At 44.0% G+C, this 19,266-nt stretch overlaps 2 protein-coding genes and 1 long non-coding RNA gene across 19 annotated transcripts in view; 1 reads left to right on the plus strand and 2 right to left on the minus strand.

The window, feature by feature from the left end:
• skap1 (src kinase associated phosphoprotein 1) overlaps nucleotides 1-8,620 on the plus strand; it is a 32,060-nt gene extending 23,440 nt beyond the window's left edge. For 2 of the 3 annotated variants that reach the window (XM_089015011.1, XM_089015012.1), the window contains 2 exons: nucleotides 6,743-6,846; nucleotides 8,335-8,620. In XM_089015011.1, the coding sequence (XP_088871137.1) occupies nucleotides 6,743-6,835 (93 nt within the window). In that variant the 3' untranslated portion in view covers nucleotides 6,836-6,846; nucleotides 8,335-8,620. Of the gene's footprint in view, nucleotides 1-6,742; nucleotides 8,259-8,334 lie in introns of all 3 variants that reach the window. The other variant, XR_016117326.1, reaches the window with a different exon arrangement.
• Nucleotides 5,182-13,278, minus strand: LOC148887475 (uncharacterized). Of its 15 annotated transcripts, XR_016117335.1 has the most exons (12): nucleotides 13,217-13,278; nucleotides 12,747-12,916; nucleotides 12,468-12,549; nucleotides 12,224-12,399; nucleotides 12,000-12,097; nucleotides 11,796-11,876; nucleotides 11,155-11,256; nucleotides 9,233-9,425; nucleotides 8,817-8,898; nucleotides 8,632-8,744; nucleotides 8,385-8,485; nucleotides 7,698-8,243 (listed from the first exon to the last, which is right to left on the minus strand). It is a non-coding gene; the product is annotated as an uncharacterized LOC148887475 (long non-coding RNA). The 15 variants fall into 15 exon arrangements; XR_016117334.1 differs by lacking the exon at nucleotides 7,698-8,243 and adding exons at nucleotides 5,182-5,409; nucleotides 5,679-5,797 and having other exon boundaries at nucleotides 11,155-12,097; XR_016117333.1 differs by lacking the exon at nucleotides 7,698-8,243 and adding exons at nucleotides 5,182-5,409; nucleotides 5,679-5,920 and having other exon boundaries at nucleotides 11,155-12,097.
• A 239-nt stretch (nucleotides 13,279-13,517) lies between these two features.
• Nucleotides 13,518-18,932, minus strand: asah2 (N-acylsphingosine amidohydrolase 2). The gene is made up of 21 exons (XM_089015782.1): nucleotides 18,800-18,932; nucleotides 18,594-18,730; nucleotides 18,101-18,195; nucleotides 17,623-17,766; nucleotides 17,368-17,544; nucleotides 17,168-17,295; nucleotides 17,033-17,110; nucleotides 16,837-16,957; nucleotides 16,591-16,716; nucleotides 16,430-16,516; nucleotides 16,237-16,341; nucleotides 16,088-16,169; nucleotides 15,901-16,016; nucleotides 15,723-15,817; nucleotides 15,213-15,252; nucleotides 15,025-15,123; nucleotides 14,862-14,957; nucleotides 14,510-14,659; nucleotides 14,385-14,441; nucleotides 14,221-14,309; nucleotides 13,518-14,160 (listed from the first exon to the last, which is right to left on the minus strand). Exons 2-21 carry the CDS (start codon nucleotides 18,715-18,717, stop codon nucleotides 13,965-13,967), a joined length of 2,205 nt encoding a protein of 734 aa, XP_088871908.1. The 5' UTR covers nucleotides 18,718-18,730; nucleotides 18,800-18,932; the 3' UTR covers nucleotides 13,518-13,964.
• Nucleotides 18,933-19,266: the final 334 nt, after the last annotated feature.

Genomic DNA, 19,266 nt, shown 5'->3' on the forward strand with positions numbered 1-19,266 from the left:
GGACACAGGCGCTAAGTGCTAAATCAATGCGGCTAACAACGTGTCGGTTGTCCCGTGGCTGTGAAGCGAGCGCAACGTCGCCCGTCGTCCACGACAACCCTCGTCCGTCATTATCGATTCCCCTCGCTTACTGTAAAGCACACACGTTTTTTATTTTTTCTACTGTATGAAGACACGCGCGGGCGCGTATCGACATAAGTAAATAAATTAGGAAGCTCATGTGAAAGCTATTAAGTTGGGAGGAATCAGACCGTCTCTCGGTCGCCATGTTGGAGCGCCGCCGCGGGTGCTTGATGCATGTGACGCGGGTCGCGACCGAATCCGTCTTTAGCGCCGGCGTTGGAGATCAAATGCGGTTTTTAATAGCGTGTTTATGGCTGTGTGCTAAAAAAAAAACAAAATAAATACAATTAATAAAATATGACAGTGGGGGTGGCGATAGAGATAAATACTACACATAACATTCGTGCCATGTTAATGATTTATCGCACCGATCAATACATTTTAATGACATATTTTTAATCAGCAAGTAAAGTATTTTTTTTATGTAGGGGCTAAAGTTTGGTAAAAAATGTGAATTGTAAAAAAATAAAAGTAAAAAAAAAAGGAAATATTGTTCCTCCAATTCATATTTTTATTGCTCTAAATGTTGAGTCACTTAAAATATTATTAATTCATGTTTTTTTAATTTTATTTAATGCCAGAAAAAAAAAAACATTTTAATTGGTATTTCATGGTGTCGGTAAACACACGAAATATGAATACATTAACAATACATTAAACTTTTAAACATTTTTTTTTTTTTTTTTTTGGGGGGGGGGGGGGGGCAATTCAGAACCCCCCCCTATTTTTTCTCTATTTAAAGTTTGTTAACAAAATATGAATTGTAAAAAAAGGGCAAATATTGTTCCGTTAATTCATATTTTTTATTACTGTAAATGTTGAGTCACTTAAAATATTGTTATTGTTTTCTAAATTTTATTTAATGCCAGAAAAAAAATCTAAGTCGAATTTTATCATGTCAATCAATATACGAGAGCTCAAAATACAAATACATTAACAATTTTAATGATAAAAAAAAATTTTTAATTACGATGCCACAAAATGCGGATTTGTTGGTACAAATGCTTTTTTCGGTCAATATTAATAATAATAATCATAAATTTAATTTCTAAGCGCCTTTCAAAACTCTCAAGGTCACTTTACAGTCACAGGATAAGTTTTTCTATGGGTGAGCAGCGGCAGCCACACGCGCCAGCGTTCATTAAAGATAGAAAAAAACACAAAAATGAATACATTCATGATTTTTAAAAATTATAATCACAATGCCACAAAATGCAGATTTTATAGATGCAAATTAGCATTTTTTTTTTGCGACAAATTAGCTTTTTTCAGTCAATATTAAAGATAGGAAAAACAGTCAAAATATGAATACATTAACAATGCATTCATGATTTTTAAAAATTACAATCACTATGCCACAAAATGCAGATTTGTAGATGCAAATGAGCATTTTGTAACGACAATTGACCTTTTTTTTTTTAATGCGCAGGTGATATCTTGATTTTCGCCCCCGCTTTCATTCACGTCAATCACGGACCTCCACAACCCGCCGCTCCAACCCCGATTGATTATTGATTTACACGCAGTTCCGTTATTGCTCAAATTTGTCACACCGGCTTAAAGAGGCCGTTGTTTTTTTTTCACATGTGCCCTTCGCTACATCATCATCTCCGTCCCCCCCGCCCCCCTTTTTTTTGTTGTATTCTGCCCCCCTGCTAATTTATGTGCCCGGCCGGCGACGTGGGCTCCACAGGTCAGCTGTCACATTCCAGTATTCCCACGGGCGCTCATGGAGAACGACGGGATGGACTGGGAGGCGATTTATGATCCCCCCCCCCCCCCCTTTTACTGATATGTCGCCCCTCTTCCTCAAAACGTCAGCCAATCAGAGCCCGCGAAGGGGCTAGCGTCGCTGACCAATAGCAGGGGCCATCTCCAAAAATGTCCAAGCTGCTTATTAAAAGCGCGTGGACGGCAGCGACACCTGGTGGCGTCTTCTAAAATGTATTTTTAAAAATCCATAAAGGGGAATCATAATATGCGGTTGTGGGTAAAAATGGCGGAATGGAGATTGATAAATATATCGACACCAAAAAAAGCTTGATGTAAGTAAATACACAAACATATATTTGGATACAGGACGTGTGTGTGTAGACACACATTGACACGTGTAACGCACACACACACATACCCTGAAGGAAGGTTGACCACCAAGTCAAAACACACACAAAAACTCCAAATTTGAAACCGTAACCCATCTTGTTAGGAAATCTCCAACTTAGCAACGTTATTTGTAAACCCTTCACCTTCCTGTGAACCGCCATTCCAAGCGCTTGGCTCTCGGGTTCCATTTTGCGACCGTCACACTTTCCTCGACTTTTATTAAAATGGATGCCGATGGGGAAATCCGTCTGCCAAATGTGTATGACAGTCGTCTAAAAAAAAAAAGCGCCAAGTGGAGGCCTGGTGATGCATGACCCAAAGAGAACATTTTCCTGCATTTGCCAGATTAAAACGCGCCCCGATAAAAGTACCGTCATTTCAATCGATCCGTGGAAATCCAATCAAATGATAACGTTTCATCCTTTGCCAATAACGGGTAAAATGCACCCGCTCTTATTTCTCACTTAACTCATTCACTGCCATTCACAAATTTAGGCCGGAATTAAAAATAGGACGTAAAGCGCCATTCCTGATTTTTTTTTTTCGGGTTTTATTTTTTCATGCTTGGGTGCCGACAAAGCGTTAGGAGGCGGGCAGCATTTGCCTTTTGCTTAGCTGTTAAAGCGCAATATAAACCAATGTTATTGCATTGTATTTTGGACAGTATTGCATTGTATTATGGACAGTCACCCTCATTTCAAGCTCATATGACTCCATAATATATAATTTAGGAATTAACTATTTTTTTCTGGTGAAAGAAATTAGTCGAAGGTTTCTAAGGCTGCATTGAATGTTTACGTAGTAATAATAATAATAATAATACATTTAATTTCTAAGCGCTTTTAAAAACTCTCAAGGACACTTTCCAGTCATGGGATTTTTTTTCTGCGGGTCGGGTGAGCAGCGGCAGCCATCGTAGTCCTAAAATTTACTATTCTGTGGGTCCTGGATTTTTTTTGTGACGATGACAAAAACCCTGGCACTGGATTGGACACTTATTTGCACGTATGACAGTGAACGAGTTAAAATTAGCGTTCATGAGTAAAATCTTGGACATGCCACAAACAACCTTTCCTTACTTTCCCACAATGCACTTTGATTTATAGGTGGGTAGAAAAAAAAAATGCAGCTGAATTGTTATTTCATAAATATTACAAAATATGACGTTTTATGACGATGAAAACCTTCAGTGGGAGGCAAAAAAAAATAAATAAATATTCAGAATTTGCGTGAGCCAAAAATTCCCCCAGTCCAGTTTCGGTGCATCTCCAATGAAATCATTTTGTCAAAAAAAAATTGCCAGAAAAACAAACCCCCAAACATTTTAAGCGCTTCATGTTGTCCCCGACCTCCATCAAAAGTCAAATGTGGCCTACAAAAGCGATCCCGAGGTCGCCCTTTCTTCTTTTGTGTGAACTCTGTCACCCCCCCCCCCCTACCCTAACTCCCTCCCGCCTGCCATTTAAGAACCCCCGCTGCTATTGTGGCCATAGACACCAAGCAAGACATCCTATTTACCACCCCGAGTCGCAGGGGGTCAGTCTGGGGTCCGGGGGTCACCCAGAAGGCAACGGTCACCGTCCGGTCAACTACAGTAGGTCGTTTATTCAAAAAAAGCTTGATTCATTCCGCTTAATTATAACGAATGCTTGTGGAGAGGGGGGGGGGGGTCGTAAACAGCGGTCATCATTACAGACGGTTGGTGGCGTACACAAATGCTTTTTAAATGGCCATTAGTTATCTTAAGCAGCCGCGCGCTGTCCCGTAGCCCCCCGTTGCCCTTCCCCCCCAGCTCTTATTTCATCCCGTTGTGCCGAGATCGTCTCCGAGCTTCTACTTTGTCATTCGGCTCACTAATTAAAAGGCATCTCGGCATAAAAAGCCATGCTAGGCGGATGTGCGAAGGTGCGCCGGTGGCGGCCATTTTGCTTCTCGGCCTTTTGTTTGCCTAGGCGGTTTAAATATAATAATAATAATAATAATAAAAATGTTTTTAATAAGCGCCTTTCAAAACTCTCAACGTCACTTTACAGTTTACAGGATAAGTTTTTCTGTGGGTAAGCAGCGGCAGCCACACGCGCCAGCGTTCAATCAAACCCGGAAATAAACTAAAGTCAAAAGAACAAAAAAATAAATATGAAATAATATAACAACACAAAGACACAGAGTCATTCATTCTTCAGCACTTACTGTACACTCTTTGTGACATGAAGCAGTTCTATATTTATACATTATGTTTGGAAAATTTTAATATTTATATATATTATATTTGGAAAACTTCTATATTTATTGATATATTATATTTTGAAAACTAATATTTATACATTATGTTTGGAAAACTTTAATATTTATATATAATATTTGGAAAACTTCTATATTTATTGATATATTATATTTTGAACACTAATATATTTGTTTATATATTATATTTGAAAAACTTTAATATATTTATGTATTATATTTGGAAAAGTTCTATATTTATTTATGTTATATTTGGAAAACTAATATATTTATATGTGTGGAAAACTTCAATATTTATATACAGTATTTGGAAAACTTTAATATATTATTTATTATATTTGGAAAACAAATATATTTATATATTATGTGGAAAACTTCTATATGTATATATTATATTTGGAAAATTTCTGTATTTATATATTTAGGGAAAAAATTAGCTATGTTACATTTGGAAAACATTCCTATATGGATATATTATATTTGGAAATATATTGATTAAGACTAATTTGAAATAGTTCCTCTTCTCAGAATCAGAAAGCCTTTAATAGTCTTACAACGGGGAAATTTGCTTTGATATAAATTCACGTTTTTTGACAGGGTAGATGACAATTGACAATTAAAAAAATGGCTGAAAAATAGTGCCGCACTGACTGGCTTTGAAACGACATGTTAGTCTTCCCTAAAAATTCCAACTTTCCCACCAACAAGGGGAAATATGTCCTTTTCTATTTACTTCTTCTGTAGATTTTACCTGATTGCAGGTTACAAATGGAGGGGGGGGAACCTCCGCCATGTTTCTTTGTTCGCGTGATGGAGAGAAGTGCAAGCGCCCTGACGACAAGGAGGTGTACGGAAGGGGCGGGGCGCTTTGGTGCGGGTTCAGCGGCGGGGCAATGAGAGACTTCCTGCGCTCCATCAGCACTCCCAAGGCCTCCGAGTCAGCTGGTGGCCGGCGACATGTAGCATTATTAGCGCCAAAATAGCTTGAGATAAATATGGAAGGATGGGGGGCTCGACGTACTTCAATATCACCGATACATTCAATCAATAGCAGCCAGCATGGCGCATAAACAAATTCGAACCAAAAACAAACCTTTAACTCATCTATCATGCGTAAAATATAAAGAGACAACAAACGCCAATCGGGACGCCATTGTTACCCCCCCCCCATCACCTTCGAAATGGTAAATAAAGAAGGACGGCGGGCATACTGCTGCTGTTGCCATGGTAACTCCTCCAACAGATCGCTCCCTATACGGCGGAGAAGGGTCACACGGAGGTCACAGAGTCGAGGTGCCGCCATTGCACTTGTGGAAATGACCCCCACCTCCTAAAAAAATGGAGTCCAAAACCAGAAAACAACTTGATAGTTGTGACCTGAGCTCTTGGGCACTGTGATGTTGACTTCCTGTCAACAGCAGAGGGCGCCAGAGTGTCTAAAATGGCCGCCGACCTGAAATGGAATAGAAGTCACAATGACGTGTGTTTGTACATAAAAATTGGACTTCCCCTTTAAGAAACGTTTTTAAATTAACTTACCTAAAAAAATACATGTTTTATTTGCGTTTTCAGCAAAACAAAGGTCATAATCAGAAATATGACCTGTTTAAAATGTCCCTTTTTAGGTAGGTGATTTTTTTTTCACCTTAAAAAAAACAAACAACTCTAACAAAGAGTTATATAACCCCCAAAGTTAATGCATTTTTTTTGTGTACTACAAAAAAAAAGGACTGAGTTTTTTTATATATATAATTTTTTTGGGGTTGAGCTTGATCATACTGTCAAGCGAGTCACTCAATCACCCCCCTACAGCCTTTGCTGCCCCCCCTCTCTCAAAACAAGATATCGTAAACAAGGAGGAGCACGCTGTTTTTTTCATCATTTGGATAATTCACTCAGCGATGCGGCCATTACGGCAGGTGTACTCTGGATGAACCCGTTGCGAGCGCAGGGAAGATGGACTCTGCACGCCTGACAGACTCCCGCAGCCCCCCCCCCCCCCCCTCACAATGCGCCCCTCTCGTATTAAAATGGCGCCGCCGATACGCCAAAAGACCTTTCCTGGGGGGTGGATTTGAAAGTGTTTTGCACAGATGGGCGGCGCAGATATGTGCAATTCTCTTGTTGGGGAGAGCGCTTTGGCCACAAAAAGATGAGCAGGGATCTTTTTTTTGTGGCCAAAGCCCCCCACCAAAAATTTGATTCAACGTCCTAAATGTTCCAATCTTCTTCACATTGACAATGATTGACAGCTGTCATATTTCATCCCTTTCAGGAATACAACATGGATGGCTGGTGGGTCGGCGACCTGAATGGAGTTGTGGGGATCGTCCCCAAGGACTTTATGCACCCGGCCTATATCCTATAAGCCGCAGCAAGGTACAATCAAATATTTGAGGTCTCCTGGGGACTTCAGTTGCAGGTTTCTATCATGGCCACCAGAGTTTCCAAGTCTGTGTGCCCGACGATTTGCTGGGAATCTGTTCAAGGTGTCCCCCGATGACAGTTGGGATCGCTTCCAGCTGCATATGAAACGCCCCCCTACCCCGCTCACTACATTATGAAAAATTAGCACATTATAAATTGTCCACAAGTTTCAATGTAAATTTGCTCGTCCGAGGAGTTTTCTGCAGGGCTCTGGCGCCCTCTGTTGGTCCAAAGGAGATACGACACCATAACTGAGAATCCTGCGATTAAGTGTTGAAATGAATCCGATTTAATGCTCACAGGGATTGTGCTGAAGCAATACTGCCTGTTTCTCTGTGAGGGTTAACCTATGATTGCATAAGTATAGTCTTAGACCACTCGACTAACTCGGACTTGAAAGCTTCCATTTGTCCTTTGTTTCAGTGGAAAGAGAAAAGACAAGTTTTTGAGTGTCTTTTTATACTTTAAAGAATATCATAGAACATAACTGAAAGTCACTTGTGGTCGTCTTGGCTGACTGGTTAAAGCGATGGACTCCCAATGCGAGGGTTCTGGGTTCAATCCCGGCTCTGGGCAACATTTCCAACTTGTGCTTTTGGTCAATCAATGACCTTCAGAATAAGATATAAGCAAAGAAAACAAAATTTCAAATGGATGTTAGAGAAAAGACAAGTTTTTTAGTCTAAGTCTTTTTATACTTTAAAGAATATGATAGAAAATAACCGAATCACACTTGTGGTCCTCGTGGCTGACTGGTTAAGGCGATGGACTCCCGACGTGAAGGTCTGGGGTTCAAATCCAGCTCTGGGCGACACACTTGTGCTTTTATTCAAACAATGACCTTCAGAATAGGATATAAGCGAACTAACCCGATTTTCAATTGGGGCCCCGTGGGCCGCTGAGAAAAGTACAAGGGTGTCGACTGCGCGGCACGGGTTCGAAACCAAGTCACAGCGAAAGGTACAAGGGTGTCGACTGCGCGGCACAGGCTCGAAACCAAGTCGAAGCGAAAGCGACCGAGCGAAGCGAGGTCGCTGGAGCGAGTTCACGGGTCCACAAGTGGACAGCCTCCCAGGGCCCCGACAAGCACAAGTGCGAACCTGCGAGCGAGCGAAGCGAGCGAGCCAAGTGTCTCAATGCGAGCGAGCGAAGCGAGCTCGCTAGGCAGGTTCGAGGCGCGAAGCGCCGAGAACCTGCAAAGAATTTTACTAAGTGTCAACGCGGTATCGCATGATAAATACAAGAAATTTTTGCGAAAACAGCCACGCCCCCATGGTCCAGTGGGCAGGGCAGATACTTGCGGCGCAGATGTGCAGGGTTCAAGACCAGGCATGTGCAACTGGTACAACCTGAATAATGGCATTGTGAGAAAGGGCAATCAAAACACCTGACTACACATGGTCGCTTTATTTTTGGTCTAAAAACACTTTTTTTTTTCAGCAAAAAACACCTGACTACACATGGTCTTTGTGGGGATAAAAAAAACTTACCAGAACTCCGGAGCGAACTTTGATGAGTGACCTGGTGCCAACTTTCTTCCTCTGCCGGGTGGGTGTCCCTCCTCTGGTGGTCCCATCAGTTTCATCCAGGCCTGTTTAATTGAAAGAAAATTCAATAAATCAGTTGAAGAACACATCAAAAGAAACCTCAGTGTCATTAATATATGATGATTTCTTTTTGTCATAAAAAAATCGTTTGCAATAAAAGATGACATTTTCACTACAAAGAGACGACTACCTTCATTGTGGGCGACTTCGCTTGGGTCTTCTTCTTTTGTGTCCTCGATCGATCCCAGTTTTGTGCATCCTCTCCTCTCACACCAGCTCATGCCCGCGCAACTTGAGAGAGTCCTGCCAAAACAACACCAACGTCACAATCATCATTTGTCATATGATGGGACAAATTTGTCGAGACAAACTTACGTTGAATTCGGCTCCATTTTCAGCAGATCTTTCAAGCAGTCAAATGTCGGTTCCTTTTACGGGAGGCTAATGACGAATTCAGCTGAAATACAAACATGCAAGCATCTTATCACGTCCAACGTAGCAGAGTCCCAAAGCACAAAAACAGCTTTTAGGTTAAAATATTACAAGCTAATATTAGCATTACCAGTTACATTTCATCTTTTTAACTCACTATTTTAATGTTCATCCTACAATGTTTAAAATGGCGAACTAAATGTATTTATTTCCTTCACAGCTAACTTCGAACTTGAAGATGCAAAACAACGATATGACACAAGTTAACATTAGCAGGTGTGACGTTAGCTTAAGCGCGCTAGCTCGGAGCGACGTTAGCTTTAGCGAGATAGCTCGATTACTCGGCGTGGTGGTCAAACCTCAATCTTTGTCGCTGGTTCCAAGATGGTTGTCTCCGCGCACACTCTGGACACTAAAGGTATAAATTCGAGCTGGGTGAACCCGTCAACATCTGCCATCCTTGCTCGTTTTGTTGCCTCGGTAGGTCGGAAGAGAAGCTAACAATCCATGCTGGCACATCTCAGCATTGGGAGAACATCCGCTTCCGGCCGGCTTGGGCGGAAACACGTAATCGGAAAGTAAAACATTACAGTCAGAACAAAAACATATTTGTCAAACAACCTGATGATGCATGGTCGTTTTTTTCGGCCAAAAATGCATTAGTATACATAGTCGTTTTTTTTGGGGCTAAAAACGCCATCGTATACATGGTCGTTTTATTCACCTTGAAACACCTTACCATACATGGTGGGGTTTTTTTCGGGATAAAAACGCCTTCCTCTACATGGGCGAGTTTTTTTTTTACCTAAAAACGCCTTACTATACACGGTCGTTTTTTCGGGCTAAAAACGCCTTTCCAGATGTAATTTCTTCATGTGTCTGCCAGACGGCGAAAATTCCCCATTTCTAAATGTAATTTCTGTATGTGTCCGCTAGACGGCGAAAATTCCCCATTTCTAAATGTAATTTCTGTATGTGTCCGCTAGACGGCGAAAATTCCCCATTTCTAAATGTAATTTCTGTATGTGTCCGCTAGACGGCGAAAATTCCCCATTTCTAAATGTAATTTCTGCATGTGTCCGCTAGACGGCGAAAATTCCCCATTTCTAAATGTAATTTCAGTGTGTGTTCGCTAGACGGCGAAAATTCCCCATTTCTAAATGTAATTTCTGTATGTGTCCGCTAGACGGCGAAAATTCCCCATTTCTAAATGTAATTTCTGTATGTGTCCGCTAGACGGCGAAAATTCCCCATTTCTAAATGTAATTTCTGTATGTGTCCGCTAGACGGCGAAAATTCCCCATTTCTAAATGTAATTTCTTCATGTGTCCGCCAGACGGCGAAAATTCCCCATTTCTAAATGTAATTTCTGTATGTGTCCGCTAGACGGCGAAAATTCCCCATTTCTAAATGTAATTTCTTCATGTGTCCGCCAGACGGCGAAAATTCCCCATCGATGTAGGTGCAGATCTGTCCCAGGTATATTAAGGCATTTTACACCGAAAAAGACGAGTTTTGAAAGGTGTTTATAAATGAACTGTATTATTAAATGCATAATATAGAACTAAAATCTGTACGTTTCCATTCTTTCAAAATAATTAAATCCATGTAAGGTTAGGTTTCCATTCTTTCAAAATAATTAAATCCATTTAAGGTTAGGTATACTAAAAAAAACACAAAAAGAACAACAGGTTATGAAATACATCCATATATACTTATATATACAAAGTATTTATGAAGCCATCTCTTAAATGTCCCTCATGAGATTAAGTTAGCACAAAACCACCATCGCCATATATACAAGTTGGGAGGGGGGGGGGGGTGTTTAACATGGAAATGCTTTAAAGTGATGCCAACCAATTCTGAGCAGAGAAAAAAGTGACGGATTGTTCGTTTGACATTTTAACGTCAATTGGGTGCAATTCCGCAAAATACGTTTTCCAGAGATACAGCAAGGGAGCGGAGGGTTGCGTTGTTGTTTTTTTTAAATACATGTAGGCTTTGGAATAAGGCTGGGCGGCATGGGGGGGCTGTTCGGAGGCGACCCCCCCTCGTCCGGGTGGGACAGAGGCACCGCGTCCTCCTCGTCGACGTAGCGCTCCAACTCGGCCTTCGGTTGTCGGGGAACGCCAGCGAGATGAGCGCCTCGGGCTCGCACGCAAACTTGTACACGTAGCGCTCCCCCGCCACCTAAGCAAGCGCTAGACCCGACCGACGTTTAGTGGCAACAATTTGGGGGCGGGGCCGGTTGAAATGTCGCGGGTGAAGTGGGAGGGGTTACCTTTTGCGTGATTCCTTTCTCGTAGTAGTAGCGCAGAGAGCGGCTCAGCTTGTCGTCGTTCATGGCGGGACGGTTCTTCTGCATACCCCACAGACGGGCCACCTGGACGGGACATTTTGCTTAACCCACCTGACCGCCTAACTCAGAATCGCACCATGACGTTACATGAAAATAATAATCATCCAAATGTATACTTTTTGAAATACAGCTAACATCTGACTTACAACCACCATTTTGGTCAGCCAGCCAGCATGTCACTCTCGCACAGCAATCGACCGCGCGATGGGAGGGAGTTTGCAAGTCATTTAGGCTCAGAGTCTCTATTCAACATTTTGAATGTATTTCGACTTACGACCATTTTGACTTACGACCGTTTGGTCGGAACGGAACTCTGTCGTAAGTCGGATGTTACCTGTATATGGCCATGGTTGAGCCTGGGCTAATTGCAGTTACACTCATTCGCTGCCATTCACAAATGTATTCAGGAATTGAAAAGCATGACTAGAGCGCCATTCCCGAATTTGTTCGGGTTTTGTTTTTTTGTTGCCGATAAAGCGCTGGTGAGACTTCCCACAAGGGGGCAGCGTGTCTTCGCGGTAGCGCATGATGAATACATGAACTTTGAGCGTAATTGGCCACACCCCCTTGGTCCAGTGGCTAGGGCGGAGACTGGCAGTGCAGCAGTGCAGGGTTCAAGACCAGGCAGGTGCAACTGGTACAAACTGCACAATAACATTGTGAGAAAGGCAAATCAAAACACCTCACTACACATGGTCGTCTAAAAACACTTTTTCAGCAAAAAACGCCTGACTACACATGGTCTTTGTGGGGATAAAAAAACTTACAACTCCGGAGCGAACTTTGATGAGTGACCTCGTGCCAACTTTCTTCCTCTGCCGGGTGGGTGTCCCTCCTCTGGTGGTCCCATCAGTTTCATCCAGGCCTGTTTAATTAAAAGAAAAGTAAATAAATTAGTTGAACAACACATCAAAAAAAAACTCAGAGTGTCATAATATATTTTGACTTTTGTCATTAAAAAATCGTTTGCAAAAAAAGATAACGTTTTCACTTCAAAAAGATGGCCATCTTCATTGTGGACGACTTGGCTTGGGCCTTCTTTTCCTTTGGGCTTTTCCCTTCAGGCGTCGCCACAGCGAACCAGTGTCCTCGATCGAACCCGGTTTTGTGCATCGTCTTGTCTCACACCAGCTCATGCCCGAGCAACTTGAGACGAGAGAGTCCTGTCTAAACAACACCAACGTCACAATCATCATTTGTCATATGATGGGACAAATTTGTTGAGACAAACTTACGTCGAATTTGGTTCCATTTTCAGCAGATCTTTCAAGCCGTCAAATGTCGGTTCCTTTTACCCGAGGCTAATGACGAATTCAGCTGAAATACAAACATGCAAGCATCTTATCACGTCCAACGTAGTAGAGTCTCAATGCACAAAATAGCTAACTTCAAACTTGAAGACAACGATGTGACACTAGTCAACATTAGCAGGTGTGACGTTAGCTTAAGCGAGCTAGCTCGGAGCGACGTTAGCTTTAGCGAGATAGCTCTATTATTCGGCGTGGTGGTCAAACCTCAATATTTGTCGCTGAATCCAAGATTGTTGTCTCCGCGCACACTCTGGACACCAAATATAGAAACTCGAGCTGGGTGAGCTCGTCGACGTCTTCCATCCATGCTCTGGTTTTGTTGGAACAGAATCCATGCTAGCACACTCAGCATTGAGAGAACATCCGTTTCCGGTCTGGGCGGAAATACGTGTTCGGAAGAAAATAAAGACGTTAGGACAAAAACATTCTTGTCAAACAACCTGACGATGCATAGTTGGGTTTGTTTTTCACCCCAAAACACCGTACTATGTGCCTCAAAATATATGATTAATGTGCTGCCACTCACTGTCGGTGTCGTGATAAACTCCCTGGCTTTGAATGCAGGCGAATTAAACTCGCCAAATAACTGGCGCAACGTATCGTAATCGTGCTCCTATGTTCCCCACATAAACACATTCGCTGATAAATGATAAATTAAAGTAAAAAAGACTCACCGAGGACTTGGCTTGTTGACAGCGGAAATAGTTGCTCATTGAAGCGGAAGTGGGACGCTCCGCTGTTGTGAGACTTCTTCTTGTTGGTGGTGGATTGCGTCAAACTGCACCTATCGCCATCTACTGGCCAGGAACCCACAAAGCCATTTGACAAGCAAACTGAATTTGCAGGGTTCGGCTCGAGCCGACACACGGCGAGCAATAAGAATATATTTCACTTATTAATGGGGGCTAAAAACGACTTATTATACATGTTTTTGGGAGGACTTACTCTAAATCAGGACAGCATCAACAGAACAAATCCATTAAAATATACTTTTATTCATGAGAAAAGTGAGACAACATTGAATCGATCTTGATGTCGCAAAAAATTAATGTAATCATAGGTCAACATGCCATCCCGCAGCCATCAGCTCCGCCACCCCCCGCCTCACAATGCGCCCCTCTCGTATTAAAATGGCGCCGCCGATACGCCAAAGGACCTTTCCTGGGGGAGGGGGGGGGGTGGATTTGAAAGTGTTTTGCACAGATGGGCGGCGCAGATATGTGCAATGACAAAAACCCTGGCACTGGAGTGGACATATTTTTTGCACATGCATGGCAGTGAATGAGTCAATTAACCATCCGAATATGCAAACTCCACCGGGCAATCGCAACTCAGCACTCGTAGTACTTGTTTCCAATGTGATTTAATGGACACAAAATGACAGAGTCTCAATTGCAGCATCCAAAGAGGACAAGACGCTAACTAGGAGTAAAAGGTACTGATAACTCGAAAGACGTCGGACATGCCCTGGTAGGGCGTGATGATCGGTCGCAGTCCTTTCATGCTCTTGTAGTGTCCAAAGTGTTTGATCCTGTAGGACGCGGCGACGGCGTTTGTCGGGATATGCCACTCCACCGTGGCGTTGCTCTGCCGATCGGAACCTTTCAACCAGAGGAACCTGCGAAAGGAGGCGCCAATCGGTCAACCTCCCGTTGTCGATGGAAACCAAACGGCATACCTGGTCTCCCACGACGCGTCGTTGTGGACTAGCGTCCAGGTATCGCTTGTGTTGTCGTGCATCTCCACCGCCACAAAGCTTTGGTCCCTCTGATGACAAAACCCAGAGAGACCAATCAAACCAAGAAACTGACAACGGCAACCGGACAATAGGCGATTTCTTACCACGTCTCCCGAATGTCTGGGGTTTCCTGCCACAAAGGTGACGGACACCACGTCACCCTGGAAACCAAACCCGCCCCCACCAGGGAGTCCGTCATCAGACATTACTGACTCTGCGTGTCTCCTACCTGTCTGTAGATGGGAAGTACTTGCAGCAGGACGTCTCCAAAGCTGCTATTCTCCGGTTTGCTGTCAATTGTCGCTGCGGGTAACAAGTTGAAAAGATTCTTCTGGAAGAACGGAGGGGACGGACCGGGCGGGAGCGACCCAACTTGGTCCTGATAGACATGATAACACGGCAACGAACCAATCAGAAGCAAGTTGCAGTTTTAGGATTAGCATTAGGGTCTCCCTCGAGCCTTGCACCGACCACTAGTCCACTATGCCGCCCCATACGCCAACAAACGTCATATTTTCACCGGTTCCCCTTTCCGAATTTTCTTATCGCTCCTTTTCCAAGATGGCGGTCAGAAGTCTCACCCGAGCAATGGCACGCGCCAAGTCGCCGAATTTCAAGATGTACGCGCTAAGCGTGTGCGGGCCGTAGATGGTGGAGGCTCCCTCGTACCTCTGAATCTGGAGAAGGCATCCTTCGTCATTAGCATCATTGCTACTTCACATTTTGAAGTGTGTGTGTGTGTACCTGGTACTCCTCATATGTGGTTATGTAGTGCGTGTACACATTACTTAGGCCTGCAATCACCACATCCACATCAGAGAAGGCTCCATTGGACTGAAGTGCCTTACACAGACACACAAGATATCAAGTAGGAACTTCGGATGTGTGCGTATATTTTTGTGTATATGTATGTGTGTACTTTGTACACTTACTTGTAGGACAGCTTCTCTCAACCTTCTGCCTGCCATGGTGCTGCACACACACAACCACATCTTTGTCGTTGCATCATAGAACCGATTTTGTGCACGTGTGTATGTAAGCTGTCTAGCTGTTGACTCTCTGGCTATCTATTCGTTATTTATTTGCTATCCACTAGCTAGCTAGCTAGCTTGCTATTAGCTGTCCAGCTGACTAGCTGTAAGCTGGCTAGCTGTTGACTATATATTAGCTATCTATTAGCTAGCTGGCTAGCTATTAGCTGTCTAGCTGACTGGCTGTAAGCTATCTGGCTACCCATTCGCTATTTATTTGCTATCCATTAGCTAGGTAGCTTACTATCTACTTGAGTTACTTCGGGGTTGAGTGAATGCTAGTGCATGTGGCTGACACTGCTCACCCACAAAAAAACTAATGTGACTGTAAAGTGACCTTGCGAGTTTTGAAAAGTGCTTAGGAATCAAATGGAGTATTATTATTATGTGTGTGTGCGTGTGTGTTGTTACGTCATCTCCCCAGGAACGGCGACAACCGCGAAAGATCCAACAGTGACGATCTGAACGTCAATGATTTCCGGGTGCCATGGTAACGGCCAATTCATCTATACCCACGCACGCATAAAAGTGAGGCCGTTGTGTCACCGTTTTTATGACAATATGAGTTACAGGCGGCGTTTGCGCTCACTTCTCCCGTACTGAACAGGATGGGTTTGGGTTGGTGACATTCCTGCGTCTGATTGGACGGACGGCCCAGGAGGGTGTCGCGGATGCCGTCCCAAAACGGGTCGCCCTCCACCGCACCTATAGAGACACTTTTGACGTCTATTCGCGGTGCGATTGCTAACGTAAGAGAGTCAATGCATGAGAGTGACCTTGAGTGAAGTTGAGGTCTCCTCCTCCGTCCGTGGTGCCTGCTGCAAAACTGTGACCTAGCGCTGGCTTGCATGTACTCACCTGCACACAATATCATCAAAATGCATCCTTCGCTATTGTGTGTGTGTGTGTGTGTGTGCGTACTGACCATATGCGTGTCATTGATGTAAACCGTGACATCCGTCATGTTGACCCACTGATGAGCTGAATGAATGAAGCCCGTCACTTCTTCAACCGCATTAGCGTATAGTTCCTGCAATCGCACACACACACACAGGCCGCTATAAGATAGCAATTGTTTGATAAGATAAGAGATAATTTTAGATCACATGCACACGCACCCTAGCCTTCCTGAAGATGTTGTTTCCAATTATTCTGGTGCTGTCAAACATGTCCTCTCCAGGTCCAAACGCTTGACATTCTTTTGTCTGAAACGCACACAAGCACTTCCTGTTTACTATGTGTGAGCATGTGTGTGTACGTGTGAGTGTCCATGTTTTACCCCTCCATCAGGACACGAACTGTTCAAGTAGTCACAGGCGAATCCAGAGTTGACGCAATGAGGACCTTCAATGTTTGGACTCACGTCGCCAAGGTTACTGGAGGAGAAAGCAGCCACAAAAGCTGCCTGACATACACACACACACACTGATAGTCAGTGTCCAATACCGGAAGTCACCCAGAGTCTTGGTCCCTCCATCGATGTTACAAAGGCAAAATCGCCATCCCGATTGGGACTTGACGTCACCTCCCCTGGTAGCGCCGTGGGGTTCTTGTGGTTCTCCATCAGGTAGGCGGCATAGCCCACGTTGTCGCTGCTCACCAGACGATTGGTTGTCATCATGCTGACCGCGTGCACGGCGAACCAGCTGGGGAGAGGGGGTTGGGAGTGTCGTTACATGCATGTGGCGGGGCGGCCATCTTGCACTCTGGCGAACGCTTACCCCAGCACGCCGATGCCGTCTCCGTCGGCATCGGTGAACTTGAGAAGCACCATGTCCTTGTCCACGTTGTCTTCATACCTGAAGGACGATTGGAGTCAGTGATGGGTCGGGCGACCATTTTCGGATCCGTTTTACCTATTTCGCTCGCCGGGCGGGTTGTTGCGGTAGGAATGGGGACTTCGGTTGACGCTACTGGCGTCCACTCGCCCTCGGTTTTTGTAGATCCGCCCTGGTCGCATGGTGTCGTGGGCTCTGTCTATACTCTGGATCGGCAAAGGAAAGGTGCTGTCTAAGGTACCGAACGTGTTTTAATTGCCGGCGGACGGCGCCCTCACTTTGACGATGCCTTTGACCAACGCTTGGATGGACGACTTGATGTAACCTTTGCTGCTGATCATGAAGAGTGTGTACTGGAAGTAACCGGCTGGGCCAGAGTGGGTGTGCGTGCCGCTCAGGACCACGTTGTCCTGCCGGTACCGGTTGCCGTATTTAGCCTGCAGGGCCTTTAGAACCTTTAGGAATGGTGACACAGTGCATCTAAGTCCACATTTGTCCTACCTCGGACCTCCCTCTACGGAAAACATCCCTACCTCCAACCTCAACCTCTGCGAGATCATCCCGATGTCCACAGCGACAAAGACGACTCTACGGCGGCCGTCGTCGATGATGAAGGCGCGACTGAACAGACGGGTATGAATGCCTGCCGCCGTCTGCTGCGGGTTCGCGTAGCCCATCTTAACACGGAAAAATAACACACAATGAGCCCTTGCGAGGATCGCGGCGAAAATACAAGACGCTCCCCTACTTAAACACATTCAAGTTACGCACAACGGTACATATGAATATTTTTGTAGTAACATATGTAGTATTCTCTCCATTTGTACAGGTACACATCTTTATAGAGCATGTTTTATGAAATCTTTATCTTTCAGGACAAACAAACATACATTCCATACTAAATATAGCACTGACTCAATTTACGAACAAATTCACTTTACAAACAACCATTCAGAATGTATTTCGTTTGTAAGTTGGGGAGCGTCGATATGTACGATTGAGGCAAGCGACCAGAGGAAGTTCGGCGGGTGGTCCGGTGCAGTCGGCGCGTCCTACTCCAATCCGGAATGTCGGTTCCGGGCTGGGGGGCGTCGTCGGGACAGGAGCTACCGCAAGCGTCAAAAAAGTCGAAGACAAAGAAATGACGTAGTTCAACTTTAGTTGTCCACGTTAAGCGTTTTTTTTCCAGCTTCAGCTGCTGTTAAAGCGCTATACAGACACTCCCCAACTTACTAATGAAATACATTCCGAACGGTTGTTCGTAACTTGAAGTTGTTCATAAGTTGCTTCAGTGCTATATTTTGTATAAGTAACCTGCATTGGTTTGTACTGAAAAATAATCATTTCATCAAATATATGCTCTATAAAGATATGTACAACTGGAGAGAATACTACATAAGTTACTACAAAAATGTTCATATGAACTGTTGTTCATAACTCGAATGTTAGTAAGTAGGGCAGCGTCTGTATTAATCAATATGCATTGTATTCAGTGCGTACTCACAGGTGGTTCTGGCGTGTGTGGCCGTCAAGGCGATGAGAGCGACACTGACGGCCGTCATGACCGTAAAGAGGACGGCGAGCGTCACCTCCAGCGCCGACAGAGAGCGACGTTTCCCGGCGGCCATTTTGTTGGTCAAACTATCAAACAGGGAAACATTTGTCTTTTTCGTTCCCCCCAAAAAATTCTTCACTTTGCACACAACTCACCCGTGGACTCGGCGCTCGGTCGTTGGCAGCAAGTTTGGTGGTGGACGGCGATATCGTGTGCAAAGTTCAAGGTTGTAAAAGCAATGCTGATAAACAAACCCGTGTTGCTTTTTTATGACACAATTGAATGTGAATTAGCTTTATTGCTCATCTTTATTGCTAAAAATGATGTCAAATTGTTGAAAGGGTGTGACTTACCACATATACCAGTGGTGGACCATCACTGCCTGCAAGGCCTTCTCTGCTGCCCTAAAAATATCTGAATCCCAGACTTATGTAAATTATTCTTTTCCATGAATTCTTATGAAATAATTCCAAATAGTCTTTCAACGTCCAAAAATTCGAACAGTTTAATGATATATATTTCTTAAGTTCCTCAGGTCACAAGTTATTTCCTGACTAATGGCACCCTCTAGTGGACGTGTAGTACATCACACCACACTCGCAGCTGCGGATTGATTCAGAGA

This window comes from Hippocampus bargibanti, linkage group LG15 (genome assembly GCF_051943395.1).
Source record: "Hippocampus bargibanti isolate YZ-2025 linkage group LG15, ASM5194339v1, whole genome shotgun sequence".
In the NCBI taxonomy this organism is placed as follows: Eukaryota; Metazoa; Chordata; class Actinopteri; order Syngnathiformes; family Syngnathidae; genus Hippocampus; species Hippocampus bargibanti.